This window comes from Amphiura filiformis, chromosome 20 (genome assembly GCF_039555335.1).
Source record: "Amphiura filiformis chromosome 20, Afil_fr2py, whole genome shotgun sequence".
Taxonomy (NCBI): Eukaryota; Metazoa; Echinodermata; class Ophiuroidea; order Amphilepidida; family Amphiuridae; genus Amphiura; species Amphiura filiformis.
In genome coordinates this window covers 8,516,947-8,537,679 of record NC_092647.1, presented here as the reverse complement: position 1 = coordinate 8,537,679, position 20,733 = coordinate 8,516,947, and the positions used below count along the sequence as shown (strand labels likewise).

General features: G+C 35.9%; 2 protein-coding genes across 4 annotated transcripts in view; both read left to right on the top strand.

Annotated features, from left to right (window-relative positions):
- The window catches only part of LOC140142882 (uncharacterized), a 32,718-nt gene extending 29,340 nt beyond the window's left edge, over nucleotides 1-3,378 (top strand). For both annotated transcript variants that reach the window (XM_072164900.1, XM_072164901.1), the window contains exons 6-7: nucleotides 1,296-1,381; nucleotides 1,912-3,378. In XM_072164900.1, coding sequence (XP_072021001.1) covers nucleotides 1,296-1,381; nucleotides 1,912-2,831 — 1,006 coding nt within the window. In that variant the 3' untranslated portion in view covers nucleotides 2,832-3,378. The remainder of the gene's footprint in view (nucleotides 1-1,295; nucleotides 1,382-1,911) is intronic.
- Nucleotides 3,379-11,142: 7,764 nt separating this feature from the next.
- LOC140141892 (uncharacterized) lies at nucleotides 11,143-18,700 on the top strand. Of its 2 annotated transcripts, none has more exons than XM_072163764.1 (5): nucleotides 11,143-11,486; nucleotides 13,761-13,846; nucleotides 15,431-15,590; nucleotides 16,005-16,048; nucleotides 17,632-18,700. In XM_072163764.1, the coding sequence occupies exons 2-5, from the start codon at nucleotides 13,786-13,788 to the stop codon at nucleotides 18,366-18,368; spliced, it is 1,002 nt and encodes a 333-aa protein (XP_072019865.1). In that variant the 5' UTR covers nucleotides 11,143-11,486; nucleotides 13,761-13,785; the 3' UTR covers nucleotides 18,369-18,700. The 2 variants fall into 2 exon arrangements, with proteins under 2 accessions (XP_072019865.1, XP_072019863.1); XM_072163762.1 differs by having other exon boundaries at nucleotides 11,143-11,691.
- Nucleotides 18,701-20,733: the final 2,033 nt, after the last annotated feature.

Genomic DNA, 20,733 nt, shown 5'->3' with positions numbered 1-20,733 from the left:
AAATATCACGTAAATTGTTTTCTCGTGTATGAAATAGGTTAATAAATGCGTATCGCTTGTTGCTCGAGAAATTGTACAAAATAATGCACTTGTACTGAGATGTTAATGCGTCTAATGCACTCCCCCTTCGGAACTCAACATCTCAGTACGCGTGCGTAATTTTGTACAATTTCACTCCCAACAAGCGATGTTGGGAGTGAATTGTACAAAAAATGCATTACTTGGTACAATTTCTCGACCAGCAAGTGATACGCATTTATTAACTTTATTTAATTTCATACACGAGAAAAAAAATCCCATAAGTTTTGCAATGTTTATAACAAAATTGTCATTAAAGGAGTTGGAAATTCGGAGGGCGAGTTAACGCAGCGGTAATTCCCTCGCTTTGCACCACTGAGGTCCCGGGTTCAAGCCCCGGCGCGGCCCAAGGACTCATGTGCACTTGATTTATCCCGATTCCATGCTCGCTCTCGCAGGTTTTCTCCGGGATCTCCGGTTTCCTCCTGTATCGCAAAAATCGGTGATTAGTTGTTTGGTTATCAAAACTTCCTTCACCCAATGGAATTTGGGGAGCTGCACAGATAATTGGTGGATGTTACAATCTAAATGCGGATAGGTGTGCGCCGTTCGGCAGCAACCTAGTTGATGCGATCTGATTGTGATGAGTCACCATTGCAGCGAAATTACAGCGCTTTGAGTCCTCTAAGATCTGGAGAAAGGCGCTTTATAAATCCAAAAATTTATTTTTATTTTTTTATTTTAAACATATATGCGTCAACCCGCTAGTAAAATGAATGCGTCCGAAATCAAATTTGACATTGTTATTGTCATGATAATGTGTAATAAATACGAATGGATATAGAGGAATCCTATTCCACGCATTCCTACACCTAAGTGGCAGCTAAAGCCGGGTTCCGTGAGTTCCGGTCGGGTCCATCCAAATGATGCTGCCTTGGCGGGGATTTTAAACTGCATTCCATCACCCGTGTTACACGTACAGCGTGTTTATAGTGGGAGCAGATGTGCGGTACATTGCGGTATTATTTCTATCCGGTCAGAAATTATCCGGATACTTGCCCGTTAACACTAGCAGTGTATGTATGTATGTACGGTACATCGATATCCTTCTCAACCGAATCCTGTTGCAAGATATTTGCACTATAAACACATCAATGCTTCTATCGCCACTGACAACAATTTAAAGTTTCCGTGTAATTAGTATAAAACCTCATTATTATTCAAAATCCCGCCAAAAACATGCAGAAATATATTTCTTTTGGTGTTTTCCTTTGCAGGCATGATATGCATAACAAGGAGCGACATGCATATTACTACGTAGACGTTGACGCTAATGTGGCGATCACTGCAGAAAGCCACAAAGGTAATATACCCTGTTGCTTCTATTCCATGTAGAGTTCAAGGCTTGTTTTGATGTCAAGCAGTCAAGTTAGTCAATCGGTTAGGCGTTAGACACCGGTGAATTGGTGTTTGACGATGCTAGTCTGAGTCACCGTCGCAGTCTATGCTTTTCTGTTGAATTTTTGAGCTAGCTTAAAAAATCCCTATTACTTTAATAGTAACTGCTTGTTTGTCTCGGTTGGCCGATGCGAGAACAGGATTCGACGGTTTATTGTGGTATGTATAGGGTGTGCGCTTCTATGAAATCCCTGATTGCTGCTTAATGATTTATATGGCTTATATTGGGCCATAGTAGATTGTGGCAGTTCAATTTTTGTCCAAGGACGAACAGGTCTAGTACTAACACTCTCAACCTGATAACCATGCGTCCGAGTTAATACCTACACATGTAGCTCTCCATGGAGCTCCATGGCCGGGGAATGCATCCTCTCAATTGATCAATATTATGTCGTTAATACAACATTTCGGACTTTTTTCTTACCATGCTTACAGGAAAGAAGAACCCAGATCTAGCAAATCCCATATACAATGTAAGCAAGGAAAACTCCCTCAATAACCGATTCACCAATAATGCCGCATGTGATGTCTACTCCGAAGCTGATACACGTGGTCTCGTCGTTATCGCCAAAGACCCCGATGAACAATTTGAAAATCTGTATGCTGAAGTCCGTCCTAAGAGTCAGGCTGTCAGCATCACCCCACCTAGCGAAGCTGTGGCGTATTTCGAATTAGAAGACAACAACCAAGGCACATCTAATTCGATGCCCTATACGGAATTACGCAGCAGTGCCGTTTATACAGATCTTCAATATGGACACGCATTGAGTAGCGGCAGCGGAACATCAAGTCATGAGAGCGATTCAGAAATAGGGTCTTCGACTGGGCACGATGACACTGATTCTGGCAGCAGATCAGGTGTGTCTTTGTCTTCTGCTGATTCAGGAGTCGATGAACACAAAGAAAACTCCGCGGCTTCATCAGATTTTGAAGGTGACAACGCGCATTATTTTGAGGCTACTACTTTGCCGCTTCCGCATCGTAAAAAGTCCAACGGATCTCTAACTTCTGCAGAAGGTTGTCAAACTAACTCTTTGACAAGAATCCCTGAGATTGTATGTGATGACTCAGAAACACAGGCTCCTAAGATCATTGAAGACAACCCGATGAAGACAAATAGTCTCACTTGCTACGAAAAATTGCATTGTGATCCAAAAGGGCGTAGCTTTAGTATCGACAGCGCATGCTCGGATAATACATACAATGCGCTGCATTCAACCAGTAGCTTAACACTGGCGGAAGAAGATGGTAAATACTCTACTCTTGTGAGGGAGGGGAAGAAGAGAGATACTGCTGAAAGCTCTGATAGTGATAATATGTACAGCGAACTGTGTAGAGACAGCACTGAGAACTAAACTATGATCACATGATTTGTTGCTGTGTCTATGATAACAAGGAATCAACACAAAGATAAGGTGCCCGCTTGTAAAGGTTGTCATCACAGATCAACCATCTTGTATTATACTTTGATCAGCTCGTAATCGGCGGGAAATGTTAGGCTTTTACCACTACGCCAAAAAATAGGTCCACATAATTTAAGAGTGATATAGTTCACCTGTCTGGTCTAGGCAAAGTATAGGACTTTAATTAATAATTCCTGATACTTCTGACAAATTGTCACAAGCCAATTCTCGAAAGAAAATATATTGATATTAATCCGGATGTTATAAGGCCCGCCGATTACGAGCTGATCAAACTGTAGGTATAATAATTATATCATTAGTTTAACCTGTTGCACCTGGATATCATTCCTAAAGTAGCACCTACGATGTACACATTTACGTACAGGTATTGTAATAATGGTATTCCGAATAATATGACTCTAAAATGGAACGAGGCTTACCATACACCTGTAGGCCTACTAGTAACTGATGCGATCAAAAATCCAGAGCGAATATCACGGCGAAGTTCACTTCAGAATACACGACAAAACACACTGTTTAATTAAGTTAACAATATCTAAGTCTTTTAACAAGAGTAATGCTTGATAAAGCATGATTGAACAATAATCTTGTGAGTGTACATGAATACATATACAATCAGCATTAATCAAGCATTGTGTTTATTAATTTTACATTGATTGTACAGTTCTATTTCTCAATGTTCTTGATGTATATCACAATTCACTTGTCCTGTGAAGCTCACTGTTCAGCGAAGTCAACTGAAGACTTTTATATCTTTTGCATAAAATCCTCGCACAGTTGCATCTGCATTTTTACCTATCACACAATTTCAAATGGAAACAGGCTTGCATTGCATTGCAGTGGTCCCCCTGTTTCCACTTACATTGACAGATGTGTTGTTTCATAAACCAGACTTCAGCAAGTCAACAGAAGAATATATTCCTTTCTTGGAAGAGGTACGCACTTTGACGTATCCTAGGTCTTCTCCGATATCACTGGCTAAACAGTAGTGCATTGACTACATAAAATGTCTCTGGTTCGCAATTTCCACAACAACATTATAATACTTTGCAGAATTGCATGACCATTTTCTTCATTGTAAAATCACATTTTATTAATAGTCAATTACTTCAGTCACATCTTCACACCATATGTAATTAGGGTTTTCCAAGAATAATTATATATATCAACCTTTCACATTACATCACTTCCTGTGGGTATTCCCACTATGATGTCATATCCACTTTCTAATCTTTTCAATTGTGCAACACAATGAACATTCCAGAAACATGAGAAAGGGGAATTCTCAACTATCCAAAATTAGAAATGATTCAATTTGTTTTTGCTTAATTTGTTGCATGAGAGGGGATTCCCTAAAATGTCTCATGAAATAAATTTTAATTGTAAACAAATCAAATTACTCAGGGCACATCACAATGTATAATGAACAAATACGTCAATCGGATAAAACAACACGCGTGTTTATCTGACGATGTATAGGTGTGGCATCCACAATCCCGCGCGAAAAGCTTGGGACAGATTGTTGATTTCACTCATCCCCACTCCCCTTATTCAATGTTGAAGTACAACATTAATATCATAAATATGACCATCTCTCCTAAACGCGTTGTTCGATTTTGACCATTCTTTCAGCTATGACTAGATTAATAAATTTGCCATCTTTTTATATACACGGTTTTATAAACTTGTCAATCCTTTTATTTTTTATATAAAGATACATGCAAATTCACATTATCAATATTAGGACAGTTTGTTTATTTCACGCATCCCCGCTCCCCTTATTCAATGCATCCCCGCTCCCCTTATTCAATGTTGAATGGTGAAAAATAGTGGTTGAGCTCAATCTGTGCTCCAACATTGTTTGGGGGGAGGAGTAAACAAATACATAATATGACCTATGAAACCTATGAAACCTATCATGTATTTCAGCGTCATGTTCAATTCACAGGAATTTGATCTTTAAAACATCATCTGTCCACAGATATTGGAACAATATCTGTGATCTGTCCCAACCATTTTCGCACAAGATTGCAGCTTTACCTTGATATCCGGAAGTAGTAATCAAAATGGACATTCCGAAATACTGTCTCTTTATAAAAGACGCGAAAAATATTGGAAATGTAATATTTCTCAAATATCAAGGTGCGTATGATATATTATAAAGATATAGTAAACAATATGGTCAATATGAATATAATTATAGATTTGTAAAAATATGTAGACAATAATGTCTTGTAGATATCTCTGTATTTTCTTACTTTTGTACGACATGGATGAATGAAACTAAATTATGTAGAGGTAGTGGATTATTTTGATCATTGTATAATGCTGTAGTTACCATGATTGTAGGCCTAATACACTGTAGTTTTATGACATTACTTGTATCATTGTTTTTAAACATGTTTAGTTTTACTACTTTTTATTTTGCTTATAACTGATTTTATATATTATGTTCAAATGTATAATATATTTTGCATTAGCTACACAATACACTCTAAAAAGTACAAATTACTCAATGTTCAAAGGGAACAGTGCAACAAAATGAGTGCATTGAAACTCAATATTGATTAAATTTTTACCCAGTTTGAGTTCAATTCAATTATGCAGTCAATTTGTTGCTCTGTTCCCTTTTACTCAAAATATCTAGTAAGATTGTGTTTGCAGTGTACATGACGCTCTGTGTCAAATGAGCCTGAGCGTCTTCTTCTAGACGGATACCGGCGCATTACAAATGTTATTATTATTATTAGTACTATTATTATTATTATTATTATTATTATTATTATTATTATTATTATTATTATTATTATTATTATTATTATTTTTATTATTAGTTTATTATTAGTGTTATTATTATTATTATTATTATTATTATTATCATTATTATTATTATTATTATTAACATGATTAATAAGTTTTCTATATAGCAGAATTAATTGTATATTGATTTATTTTGTGTTAACCTTGTGCACTTTAGCAAAAACTTCGGGATGGAAGATTAAAGCATTAGTATATCGACAAACATGGAAAAGATTGAGACACTCAATGGTTTTTTTAATATTTTTATTGGAACTCGACGGCAGAAGGTTTTTTACTCCTAAGAGGTCATGTAAACATGGAGAAGCAAAAGATTGTATAACTTGATGGAAAAAAAAATATTTCTGAACTTGAACTTGAGATCACGCAACGCCTATGCTGCTGATTTGATTTGCCGACAGGCTATTCATAAAAGCGGTACCATTGTTTAGGACCCATTTCCGCCTTTAAATTGGTAACTGATAACAGTAAAAACTAAAGCATCCTATATGTATAAAAGAATACCGTAAAACCCTGTCTACAAGCATATATAGTGTTTTTTTATAAAAGCTTAATTAATTCGAAGCAAGCGTTAATGATCGGTCTTAAAATAATACTTGTTTGTATATGCTTGGATCCGTAATTTATTTGTTCAAACTCCATAATGGCGACTGGATTAATGTAGCTTTCATCAGAAGCACACTATTGCTTGTAGACGGGGTTTTATGGTATTAGCTGTACATCATATAACGATTCGTGATACTCAATCGCGGTACATTTGATATGGTTTAGAAGACATATTTTAATATGAGTGAAAATGAAGAATGAAAAGATGGTGAAAATCTATGTAAAAATTACACATAGCCCCGTTTAAGATTACTGTTTTTTATGGTAATCTAAAGTTATTTAGGGGTTCTATGTGGAGTTTTTGTATAAATTGTAAGAATCCAGAGTGTCTTCACAAGAAAAATGGTACCTGGCAAGCCGGTGACCACGTGCGCCGAAGTCAGCATGAAGTCAAAATCGATATATGTATTGTGTATATTTTCTGTATGCAGAAACACACAATTATCAACAGCTACCGCTATAATACACATAATAGTAGGTAAAATCCCCAAATTGATAAAATAAAACTGAACTGATCTGTACTGTACTGAACTAAACTGCGAGAGCAATACTCATCGTAATCAGGTATTGTGTCATTATAGTGGTGACAGTTGGTGAACAAAGTAAACAAATCAACAACAAGCATGACAAGATGACAGAATCGAGCGGAAACCAATCAATTACAATGTACAATTACTATAATTCACTTAATTATTGAACGTCCTATTATAGTTATTTTGTTGTATGGACTTTGAATTTTTGATGTGATATACTGAAATTGTTAATTTGTTGGAATAGATCACCATACTCTCTGGGCTCGAATATTGCGCAGAAAATATGGTCAGCATAAACTTCGTTTTATGGCAAACATAATAGTAAACTATAATTTTGACACCTTTGGAATAACTAAGCTAAATTAACAATTAACATACTCTTGGACAAGGAACTATAACTGCTTAATTGTCTCGGTTACATGCACGAGAACTCGGGGAGCTGATCCTGGCTACGATGATTTATTGTAGTTTGAATAGGGTGTGCAGGTATGCGTTTCTTAGCTGTAAATCACTGTTAGTCCCTGACTATTGGTAAATGGTTTATATGGTGTGCCTTGCCCGTAGTGGTCAGGGAATTCTTGTCAAGTCAGTGTGTCATAGCGCACTGTTAAATCACTGTTAGTCCCTGACTATTGGTAAATGGTTTATATGGTGTGCCTTGCCCGTAGTGGTCAGGGAATTCCTGTAAAGTCAATGTGTCATAGCGCACTGTTAAATCACTGTTAGTCCCTGACTATTGGTAAATGGTTTATATGGTGTGCCTTGCCCGTAGTGGTCAGGGAATTCCTGTAAAGTCAATGTGTCATAGCGCACTGTTAAATCACTATTAGTCCCTGACTATTGGTAAATGGTTTATATGGTGTGCCTTGCCCGTAGTGGTCAGGGAATTCCTGTAAAGTCAGTGTGTCATAGCGCACTGTTAAATCACTGTTAGTCCCTGACTATTGGTAAATGGTTTATATGGTGTGCCTTGCCCGTAGTGGTCAGGGAATTCCTGTAAAGTCAGTGTGTCATAGCGCACTATTAAATCACTGTTAGTCCCTGACTATTGGTAAATGGTTTATATGGTGTGTCTTGCCCGTAGTGGTCAGGGAATTCCTGTAAAGTCAGTGTGTCATAGCGCACTGTTAAATCACTGTTAGTCCCTGACTATTGGTAAATGGTTTATATGGTGTGCCTTGCCCGTAGTGGTCAGGGAATTCCTGTAAAGTCAGTGTGTCATAGCGCACTATTAAATCACTGTTAGTCCCTGACTATTGGTAAATGGTTTATATGGTGTGCCTTGCCCGTAGTGGTCAGGGAATTCTTGTAAAGTCAGTGTGTCATAGCGCACTATTAAATCACTGCGTTTTCAAAGTATGCCTATACATAATTGCACATTCAACAGACATGTTTTTCAGCCACGTTTGAACAGGAGTGTGGCGATCTCAGCTCAGTAGCCTCTCAAAAATCACTTTATTATGTAAAAAAAGGAAGGTTTTTAAAATTTCAAACTCTAATGGTGACGTGCAGGTCAAATTGCTAGATTTTTACATTAAACACACACACACATGAGCTGAACAGACACAATGTAATTTGCAGGCAGCAGCTTAATCAGCGCCAATATTGCAACATTGAAACAAACAACTATAAATAAAATTTATACAATTGCATTTTAACTTCTCAGGAAAAAACGAAAAGAGTTATGGCACAAATGTTATATGCAATACAATCAGTAATATCTTGGCTAAAGGAAGACATTTAGTTGGTTTCTTTACTAGCTTGGATTCAAAAGTTATGTCCGATTAAATAAATTGTCCAGAAAACGTGTTGGGCCACTTTTGCCATGTTTGCGCATATTAAGTTTGAACCGCGTAGATATGCTTATCGTGCATTAAACATCAAAGAACTGACACAAAAGAATTATGGAGTCAAGCAGAAACCAAAAGATTGTTATAGCTCATTTTCCAAACTCTCAAATGCTGGCAATAGTGGTCGCCCCAGAACAGATAGAAGCCAAAGCTGAACTTAATTTCAAAATTTTATTGTTTTGTACTTACGGATGCACCAATGATATCTCAGGGATATGAGAAATTTACTTTATTTATAAGATATTTTGAAAGAAATTTCATGACTTCATTTATAGATTTTAAAGAAATATCATATTAGTATTAAGTTCATGTTAATTATATGAAGAAAACCAATTGTTGGTTCACTAGTCTCAGCAAGTAGTAAACCAATTGTTGGTTTACTAGTCTCAGGAACTAGATGTTCATTTTGACAAAACAGCATATTTTGAAAAAATGATCAAACGTGATAATTTTTTCGTACATGCAACTTGCACTTGAAGGTTTTTGGGTATGTGTCGGCTATTTTATGTTAGTTTTTAACACTGTGTTGTGGCAAAAGTCTTTCTGATGCTTGTTAGAAAAAAGAGCCTAAATTGTTTCATTACAACCTCGAAATGTATAATTACAATTGTGATCCCAGCAGGGGGTACTAAGGCACTAAATGACAATAATTCTATTGTATGACCCATGTCACATACCAAAATGATTTCTCCACGCTCTCATTTTATGATGAACATGTACATGATGTATAGTATAGGGTCTCCATAAAATCAAAATTTGAGGAAAACTTGTTAAACTCAAAAGTCAGTCATCTTTAATCTTTTATTCTTGATTTCTTCTACTCACTGGATTCCTAAGTTCTGTGCATTTTCAATTGAATTCCGGCTTGATGATTAATTTTACGTAACAGATTGAGCATCTTACACCGACACTTAAAAACCCCTGAAAATCCATATATCGCTATACCATTGGCTACTGCTCGATATTTTTATCAATAAAATCGATGAGTATGAAAGGCGCATATTATATAGCTTTTAGCATAGAAGATATTCGATGATTGTAATGATCGTATACAATGGAAAAAAACAAATATACATTTATTAATAACCCAGACTTGCTCGTAAACCAAGCCCTAAACAATTATCTGTCCAGTTGAAATACATACACCCCTATGTAAGACATGACCTTAATGCCGCCCCACGTAGGGGGTGTAGATTTCAAATGGAGTCACCCATTCAGTTACAAGTAACCATTTGAAATTCATACCTGTGTAGAAGACCAATGTATTCTATACGGGGTGTATGGATTTCAACTGGAATAACCCAATGACCAATCCCTTTCTAGACAAAACACTAAAACAGCAAGAAGTTTTTCAGCTGGTTTTGGGGGATGACTTCATCATTTATAAACATAAAAAAACACAAAAAAAAACCTGATTTCAAGAAAATAATATACAGCAGTCATAATACTACACTGTAAGTGTTTAGGGTTTCTGTAACACTTTTTAAACACTGCAAGGTGTTTAATTTTCCATCTACACAGTACTAGGTATAGGATACCTAAATACATAAACACCAAAGTAAACACAAAGTAAACCCATAAACACAAAGAGTAAACACATGAGAATATTTAGATTCTAAACATTCAACATGTTTGCATTCAACGAAAGTAAACGAAGTAAACACATGTACATTTATTTTCCGAACAATATGGTTTACTTTGGTGTTTAGGTGTTTAGTTGTCCTATACCTTTACTGTGTAAATGAAAAATTAAACACCTTGCAGTGTTTAAAAAGTGTTACAAAACCCCTAAACAATTGGATTGTAGTATACTAGTGCAGCTCAGCACATTTTATTACTATTTAGTAGCCTGCTATAAAAGATACCCAGTAGCATGAGTAGTGCTACTTGATTGGGGCAGCATTCCATTGATAACAAACTCATTCTGCCGACTTTGTTAATTAGTGTGTCAGTGGCTTTTATTTAGTTATGGAAAAAGTACAATTTTAGGTTATGTTTATTATAATGAATAGCGGCCTTTTGATATCAGTTGCCTGCGGTGCTATTCAATGAAATCTCAAAATTATACGAGCATGCAAATATTTTTGAGAAATATTTTTTCAGCATACAAAATAGCATTATAATAACGTTACAGCTAGTTTACAAAAATGTTTTTGAATGTTAATATACCTTTTACCCTTTTATACCCAAGTAAAAAAAGGGAGATTGCAAATTATTTTGCAAAATATGTGTTTGCGGGGCTACTGAGTTCAAGAAAATCAGTAGTATTTATATACTATTCTTTAACTACTTAATATGCGTACATTTCATGTACAAAGTACAAATCAGACAAGTGTACAGTATGACGTCACGACAAATATTACGTGTTTACAATGCATAATAAAGATTATAGTCGAGGTAATGGGACCTGCATGCATTCTTATCAAACCAACTCAACCATTGCATTTAATAACATAACAATGCTACTTGAACGGTCCGAGTTTTCCTGACACTATGAACTGCCATCATTAGGAAGTTAGCCTATAACTCCCGCTCTCTGGTTTGGACTATTACCTTGATATGTCATATTTGAAATACAGAATATTGGATATATCGATAGAATCGATTGGTGCCAAATATTAATGGGTGTGATACTGGCTAAACACGCACCTATTTCTTCTCGGAGTCATACTTCCTGGTTTGTAGTACCGTATTGCATTGCTGCTAAACACGTACCTATTTCTTCTCGGAGTCATACTTCCTGGTTTGTAGTACCGTATTGCATTGCTACTAGTTTCAAGGTTGGTGATGTTCGTGATATGAATAACAAAAGAGACATGTCATTCATGTTATTATGAATTTGAGAATTAAGCAGAATCATTGTGGTATGCAATTATGCATTTTCGTATCGTCTGTTGTTGTTGTTTTCGGTATACCACCAGGGCAGCGACCAGGACCTAAACCCCAGCCGTCTCAGATATCTCCGTCTCTGTCTACGTCGACAAGGTATGGAATTATTCGATTCAAGAAGTATAACCTAAAATAACGAGTAAAAAACATGTTTAGCGTCCCTCCCGCTTCCGTTTTTTGAAGATTCTTTAAATTTTCTTTTAATTTAAGTTATAACTAATGAAGATGCTTGAGAAATTCTATAGCCTTACAAAATGTATTAGAAACATTTCAAGGAAGTTTTGTGATCAGTAGAGGGGCCTAACCTACCAGAAAAACAAAATAAAAAGTATTATAGTGTATGCAAAAGCGGACCAAATAGGGCTTTCCACAATTTTTCAGAAAGAAAATAAAAGAGAAAAAAAGCACCTCTTCCTTCCAAATCCTGGACGCTAAATATGTATCTTTTTTATTCGGCCGAATGCACTTTGTATAGGCCCATACCGGGGAACAAAAGACATAAACATGTAACAGGCACATGATTTGGGTGTCATTATAATAAGATCAGACATACTAGTTTTTCCTATGTAAAATAGCATGCCAGTGGAAAAAGATGCAAAATGTATCAAATATGCACACATCGGTTCATTTATATGATAATAAAAATGTGAAAACCTGTATACAGTGTCCAAAGTGTCTCCAAGTACATGGATGAATTCTTACAATCAAAATTGATTTACCTGAATTTCAATATAAAAAAGCGGTTCTTCATTATTTTGTATTATGTTACATTATACACTATTGAACAATTTTAATAAAACAAGTTACTTTTGTGAGGACATCCCCGTTGTTTTAAATGAACGAAACCATCACGAACATCTAAGCCGCCGAATCGTGTTCTTAGTTCTCGCACGTGTATTACGCGAACGCATTATCGCGCAATCATTGAGGAGACAAGCGTGCCGCCGTTGCGTGGCGGCGCGCGCCCTGACTAATATCACTATCAACTATTGTGAGATATTATACACCAGAAAACCAATCAAATTACGTGAATTCTTTACAAGACGCACCCATTGAATAAGAATTCATAATATTTTCTACCTTTTACACGGAGGTCAATCACGAAACTGAAGTTACTGAACAATACCATTCCATATTTATATGAATTTGGAGATAAATGGATGCAAACATTAATCGAGGGTTGAGAGCCAGAAAGCTTCAACTCACAATCACCTGTTCCCGCAAAATGAGCACAAAGTCGACAGCGAACAATAGAAAATACAGTCAATTAATCACGACAAAATTCAATAGGAAACATATTGATTTTTGAAGACCAGAGCAAGGAACCAACTTGAGTTACGGCTTTCTGGTTCTGAGCCCTCGAATCATAATTTTCAGATGACAAAATCTCAATGTTGATTTGTAAAGTGCAGGTCACTGTTACCATAGACATACCACCTAGACCTATTACTGCCCATCCTTTACCACAGCGGGAGGTGAAGCCCCGTATCCAAGGTGATATAGACGGATTGACGGGGTTACTAGGCGCGGAGAAATATCGCATACATGTTTGACGCGCTCGTGTTTGCGTGATTACTGCGCCGTTTTCGCCGCGTCAAATGCAACATGTTCCATAGACGCGAACATGTCTGCTTGTTTGCGTCCGGGTATGCGTCCTTGTCAAATTCGTTGCTAAGCAGTGTCGGCTTCACTACGCGAGTCAAAGTTATTGGTCTAGGTTCTCGTTTGTCTGGGACTGTTACCACCTTAAAACAACATTGTTAAGGTTATTAATTATTTTAAACTGTTGTGATTTGGTAGTTCACAGCATCTTACGAATGGTAGGGAACTTTGGCAAAAGCTGCATTGCTCAATTCATAGCGAGTGTGTAGAAGAATTCAAATATCACAGATATACTTTTATAGGTGCTGCGGTTCTTGAGTTACGTTGTAAAGAGGGCTGAAACAACAACACTTTTTTGTAAAACGTACATAACTCATTAACAACAATAAATTAAGCAAGTTTGCAAAGTATACGATTTGTAGAATGAACTTTTGCAAAACATCAAGGTATTAATTTTCAATAATATATTGATCTAGATATTGAAAATCGATTTTTAGGTTGCTTCGACCAACAATACCTCGTCTACCCTTAACAATCTTAATCTTGTTGTTTTTATTTTGAAGGTTTGCCATTTTGAAGTCATCAACTATGGATACAACAGATAACATCAACAGGACTGTTACATCAGCAACTGGTATTTATGTTACAGGTATAACTGCAATTGTGTCGTTACTTATACATACAATCATTGTGACATTGAAACATTGTAACAATGTTGTAAAACCGTTACCAATTGTATTAGCATTATGTTGTCCTGAAATTTTTTTTTAGATAAATACGCGACGATATCTTGAAAGTCAAAAAATATGTTTTTTTCTAAATACAGTTTTGTGGGGGTGGTTGTGTAAATATTGTACCGGTATGTCAAGTTCAAAGTAAAGAAACTATGGTATTGTAGATGCCATGACAGATATGATAAACCCTATTTACATTGTATCTTTCAGCGTCATTTTACATTCGTGCAACATAACTATAACAATTCTTATACTTATTCAAATATGAACTTTGATCTGCTGTACATACATGTAGCAGTTGAAAAGCTATAGGGAATTTTATTGTTATCATTACAAGTTGAATGCATTGTTTCTAAATAAAACATTATTTAATAATAATTCTTATTCAATGGGTGCGTCTTGTAAAGAATTCACGTAATTTGATTGGTTTTCTGGTGTATAATATCTCACAATAGTTGATAGTGATATTAGTCAGGGCGCGCGCCGCCACGCAACGGCGGCACGCTTGTGATCACGCGATAATGCGTTCGCGTAATACACGTGCGAGAACTAAGAACGCGATTCGGCGGCTTAGATGTTCGTGATGGTTTCGTTCATTTAAAACAACGGGGATGTCCTCAAAAGTAACTTTATTTTTGTCTGAAAAAGGGCAGTTTTTCTAGCAAAAATTACATTAAAACTGAATAAGATTGAGAATAAAAGATAGGATTTTGTCTTTTGCCTATCAATATCGTGTCATAATGGATGGGCTGGCCAATATTTTTATCGTAGTGGATACCGGCTGCGCCGGCATCCACTACTCAAAATATTGGCCAGCCCATCCATTATGACACGATATTGTATAGGCAAAAGACAAAATCTATCATTTATTCTCTAAATCATAATAATCATAATAATAATAATAACACTTATAATAATCATGTATTATTAATAAAAACAGAGGAAGAGGCTTACGCATCATATACTGGAACATGGAAACATTACAAACTAGCGCACGAGATCAAATTAATGATGCTTTATTCTTAATATATCAATATACGGGGGAAAGAAGAATTACGCATCTCACACTAGCACATTTAAACATGAATTTACAAATGGAAATATAACATGCATAGGCAGATATACCAGAGTAAAAACTCCGGATATACCTGCCTGTGCGGGAACTTGAATCCCCGACCTCTCGCTTGTTGGGCGAGCGAGATTAAAATTGCATTGCTTTGCGTTTTTAATAGTTAAAAGGAAAATATTTGAATTTAGTAAGATTTGTTGAAGATTAATTTTGCAATTAATTTACAATTAAACTTGACGAACCTGACAAGTTTAATCTCAAATTTTAAATCTACATTTAAAACTTTTCAATTCAGTAATCATGGTAATGGCTTTGAAGAAGTGAAATGAAATTATATTTTACATTGTTTCTATCTTTCTAGATAAAACACGCAGTCTAGATGATAAATGAAATAATGACTATACTGTTTAAATTACTTGTTTCTTTGCAGACATCACAGAGGCTTTTCCTGAGGGTGGTGGACCATCATCGAATGTTAACTTAGCATTAGCAGCTGGGCTTGGTCTCACTGCATTACTCGTGGTACTGCTCCTCATTGCATTGGCACTGGTCCTGTACCAGAAACGCATGGAAAGGATAGATGCAGAGAGGTACGTTAGAGGCAAATCATTGTCCAAGCAAAATAATATGTCATTTTAGCAACATGCAACCTTGGCCTTCCAATGAGGGAGAAGAGTAGAATTAACAACGAAATAGCTGCGAATAATTGGCATGTCTGCAAAAACAAAAAATAGAAAAAAAAAACCCCAAAAGTTTGATGAGGGGAGGCAGGGCAAATACATGGCAGCATTGGCTTTTATTTTTCATGTTTATATTCATCTGATATCAGGAGATAGGGAGAATACATTCGTATTCATCTGACTGCTTAGTATTGTGTCTGATATAGCAGCAATGAGTGATTTAAAGTCATGAAAGTGTGATTTTTTCCCATTACCAACGAAAAGATGTTGCAAGTTTTATTGTTAATGCAGATATTTTGCTTTACATTCTTATATTAATTTCAGGGACGAAAGAGAAAGTCCCCCACCTGTGCCTATAAGGCCTGATGGTAAGTGTCAATATTTTAATATAAACAGTCGAGTAGCATTTAAAAATGCTACTCGACTGTTTCCGGGTTAATTTTGGTATAAAGTATCCAACATTTGGGCCGATAGCTTTTGTACTGCGGTCGGTATTCCTCTTTTAATTATTACAGACCCAATTGGGCGTGGCAGCCAATAACACTGAGCAACAAAACTACAGTTTTCTATATTAAATACATGTAAAACGGTAATAGTAGTCTGTATATTTGCTCACTGAAATGTACATGATGAATCTGGTGTTTGTTTAATAATACCGCTTATCTCGATCTGACACCGCAACCCGGGATTGCAATTCTGATAAAATCAAGTATTTCAAATATAGTTGTGATAATACCGTATAGGATAGGGCCTACTTCAGATAGACCAGAGAAGGTTTCAAAGTCTCACCGCAACACCTTCGCACGATACGGTCACATATTTCAAATGCTTCTAGCAGCTCGGATCAAATCAAATTGGGTATCGATTTAATATTGTGCTTTACGTCGCTGGTTTCCATTTTTATTTGTACAAAGTGACAAATTAAACAAATGTTGGCACATTTAAGCATTAACATTGCAAATTTTTGCACATTTGTCCATAAGTCATTCTGTTTGTGCCCCCTGCGAAAACCTGGCTGCACTACTGCGTGGTGTTACCTCTTCCTTGACAACAAAATGGTCATCGGGCTTTAAATTAAACGGGGAACACCGTCACGCACTAACAACATATTGTGCTGCTATAAGCTTACAAAAATATATGTGAATATCTTTTATCGAATCAAGTAGGCATATACTATACGAATGGTTTAAGGGAAGAGGTATGAACGTTTGGAGAGTATTTATTGTGGGACATTAGAGCACATCAGACATATCGAATTGCATTCTGAATACGAAGAATGTCATTCTGATATCAAATAATTTTGATTTTTGAAATTCGCAATGTAATACACATTTTATGGCAAATCATTAAAATTGATATTTTTGATATTTAACAGTACTCGAAGTAAACTTTATAAATCTGATGATTTATACTTAACGTGTAAAGTAGGTGGGATGAAAAGCCGACGATCAATTGAAAATTTTGACCTTTCGTATTGAAGATATGGATTTTTTCCCCAAAACACCAAAAAAATTAGGTCTTTTTGGGAAAAAATCCATATCTTCAATATGAAAGGTCAAAATTTTCAATTGATCGTCGGCTTTTCCTCCCAGCTACATACACTTTAAGAATATATCATTAGATTTATAAAATTTACTTCGAGGACTGTTATATATCAAAATTTGAAAAATATCAAATTTTTATAATTTGTCATAAAATTTGTATTATATCGTGATTTTCAAAAATGAAAATTATTTGATATCAGAAAGACATGCTTCGTATTCAGAATGCAATTCGATACGTCTGAGGTGCTCTCATGTTCCATAAAAATACTGTCGAAACGCTCAAAACGCTCATTTCAGATCCCTTAAGACAAAGCAAATCATTTAATGTAATATTTTATTTAAAGCGATTTATTTAATTCAATACTTTATTAAAATGAACTTTGTTCTATGTTTTATTTAATGCCCAGATGACATTGATAGCAACTCAAATAGTCCGGGACTCAATCCAAGGCGTGATCCAAGTGGTCTCAGCTACAACTATGTCCGTCCCGAAGCAGTGCGAATTTCTGCTGTGCAACATGGAGTAGGCATGTCTCCGAAAACGAAATCTCGACGAAAAGATGGCGGCGAAGAGTATTACTCAGTTGTTCAAGAGTCTAGTCCAAGACTAAGCTACCTGAACGAACAGCGCCGAAAATCTGATACAGAAAATAATTATTACATACAAGTAGTAGAAAATGACGGAGTTGGTGCTCAGCGGACACCTAAAGAAAACCCTTATTATATGCAAGTTGAAGAAGGAGCCGATGAGTCGGATTATGTTATTGATGCAATTGACAGGAAAAGCGACTCAAATATTAAATCACCGAAACGCCAAGACTCGGAAAATGAGTATTACTCAAAAGTATACACAATGAATAAAACAGCCGACGCATCGAACATTAGTGATGGCAGACATGATGATATATCTGATGCAGATGAAGATCAGTATTCATTTCCACCTGATACAAAAATAGAAAATCCATCGACGATAAAAGCTCAAGAATCGCACAAGTATTCAAACATTCAAGTCATGAAGAATAATAATAAGGCATCAGATAGTAAGGAGGTATCTAAACACAATGGGGAAAAACAATCAGATACTAGCAAAGAGAAGAAAAACAAATCAGTTATTTATATGAATATACGGAAGTTAAAAAAATAAAGAACGTGCAACGTGATATATATACAGGGTGTGTCAAAAAGATTGGTCAAGAATGCCACATCAAAAATATACTCATAACATCGTGTATTAATATAGAATGACGTAGATGCTTATGAAAAGCAGGTGTTTCATCAGACGAAAAGCTGATGGGTACCAATCATTTTGATACAGCTTTCGTCTTCTATCTTAAAGGGAGACATAAGTTGTCAATTTATTTATATGTATTATATTCAAGTTAAAATAATGACGATTTTAAAAATTTCTATATGATTGAGATGAAATAATGGTCGAGAGGAAACTAATATAAAGCATTATTAGTTTGCACAAATTTAAACGTGCTGCTTTTAGAGTACACACATTAAAGTACTTCAGTCACTTTTCGCTGTCGAAGTTATGTAATAATCTAAACTACCACAGCAATAGATGAATACAATTTTTGAATAGATCGCCTTGCACTACAAGCAGGATACACTCATCACCTGTGTATGTCTGCAATTCTAGATTGAATAGAATACCGCTCTTTTCAATGATACTAATCTTACAGCTGCGAGTGATTAGCATTTCTTTGACATATGGTTCAATGCAAAGAGCTTTTAAATAGAAATAGAGTCGCAATAGATTATATAATCTTTTGTTCGTTTGATGCCGATTAGAAGTTGCGACAGGCTATTCATAAAAATGGTACCATTGTTTCGAATAAAGGGGTTCCGCCATTAAATTGGTCACTGATCCGGCATCATATTAACGCTCTACACAACAGGCGAGTATCAATAAGTGACCACACTACAGTCATGTGTAAGGGCAGTCATGTGTAAAGTGGTACCATTGTACTCACCTATCCCAAATTTGTGCTCGTGTGGGTCTGAAGTCTATAAGGAGGCTTTAGCTGTCGATGCAATCATCTTTACCACCCACCTGACGTTAGGCGTTTCATTTAAATAAATTGAATGCTCTTGCTGATCGATTACACATTAGAATGTATGAAGGCTGCCATGTCCAGTCCATATATATATATTACACTATAATGGTAATCGCTATACGTATACATGCACACCACTCTACGCCATACATAAATTCTGCCAGTCACATTTCCCCAATATGAAATTTTTCAAAAGTAAAATTTTAATTTTAATTCATTAAAGTTTGGCGGAGGCGGGGTTCGAACTCACGGCACACTACTTTGGAAACACTATGAACCAAGCGCCTTAGACCACTCGGCCACTTGTCTTGTTGGAATCCATTTGAAACTTACTTAAAGATATGATCGCAATTTGAACATAGGCCTACCACGTGACAAGCAAAGGCAGAAAACGTACCATATTTTGGAATTTTATTTGCCTAAAAACATTTATGTGTATTATTAGCCCTCAATTATTGTTAACTGCGTGTTTTATACAAAAAAAAAATCCAACAATAAACATGATAAATGGGCGTCTATATGGACAATACATTATATCGATTTTGACACGTGCTCGTGTCTCAGTACATTTCCATGGTCAGTAAAATACTATAGAGTAACCTACCATTTTCTGGTATACACGTTCGATGTTTTGATCAAGTATGTGCATATTCGACATTAGACCCCAAATGTTTTTTCAGGAAATAAAAGATTAGATTACCATAAAAACGAAACCGTAATCTTTGGTTGTGTCTAATGTAATATTCACATAGAATTTTCAACGTGTTTTCTATCCTTATTCTTGCTCAATTAAAAAATATTTTGGCGTATATAAAATTGAAATAAAATTCTCTACCTCTAAAACAACATCAAATGTGACACAATTGGGTATCACGAATCGTTATATATGATGTGCAGTTAATATTCATATTTTCTTTTATACAGAGGATGCTTCAGTTTTGACAGGAAAAATATTTACTTGAAAACCCTCTGATTCGGTTATTTTAAAAAGGTAACCACGCTTCCCTAGAATGTGCAATAAATTAGCATTAAAATTTTTCTTATTCTAACAGCAAGCGTTTCTAAAATGTTGTATGGCGAAATGTGGTGTAGTATACATGTAAGTATAAGCATAGGCCTATAAAGGTTGTTTTTAAGAAATTTCCATTTAATTTTATTTTAAGAAGGAGATTGGTATAGAAATAGTGGCGTACCCAGGGAGAGGGGGTTGGGGAGGGGCAGATTCACCTCTGTTAGAAGTCTTGGGAGGGGAGGAGGGAGGAAGAGGGGAGGAGGGGATATGGAGAATGAGAGAGGGCTGGAGGAAGGGAGAAATAAAAAGATATAATAAAGACAAGTAGATAAATAGAGATATATAGAAAATGATGGGAATGAGAGAGGGAGGGTGAGAGGGGACAATGAGAGCGACGGTGTGATAAAGTGTAGGCCTAGGAAACAATAAGTACA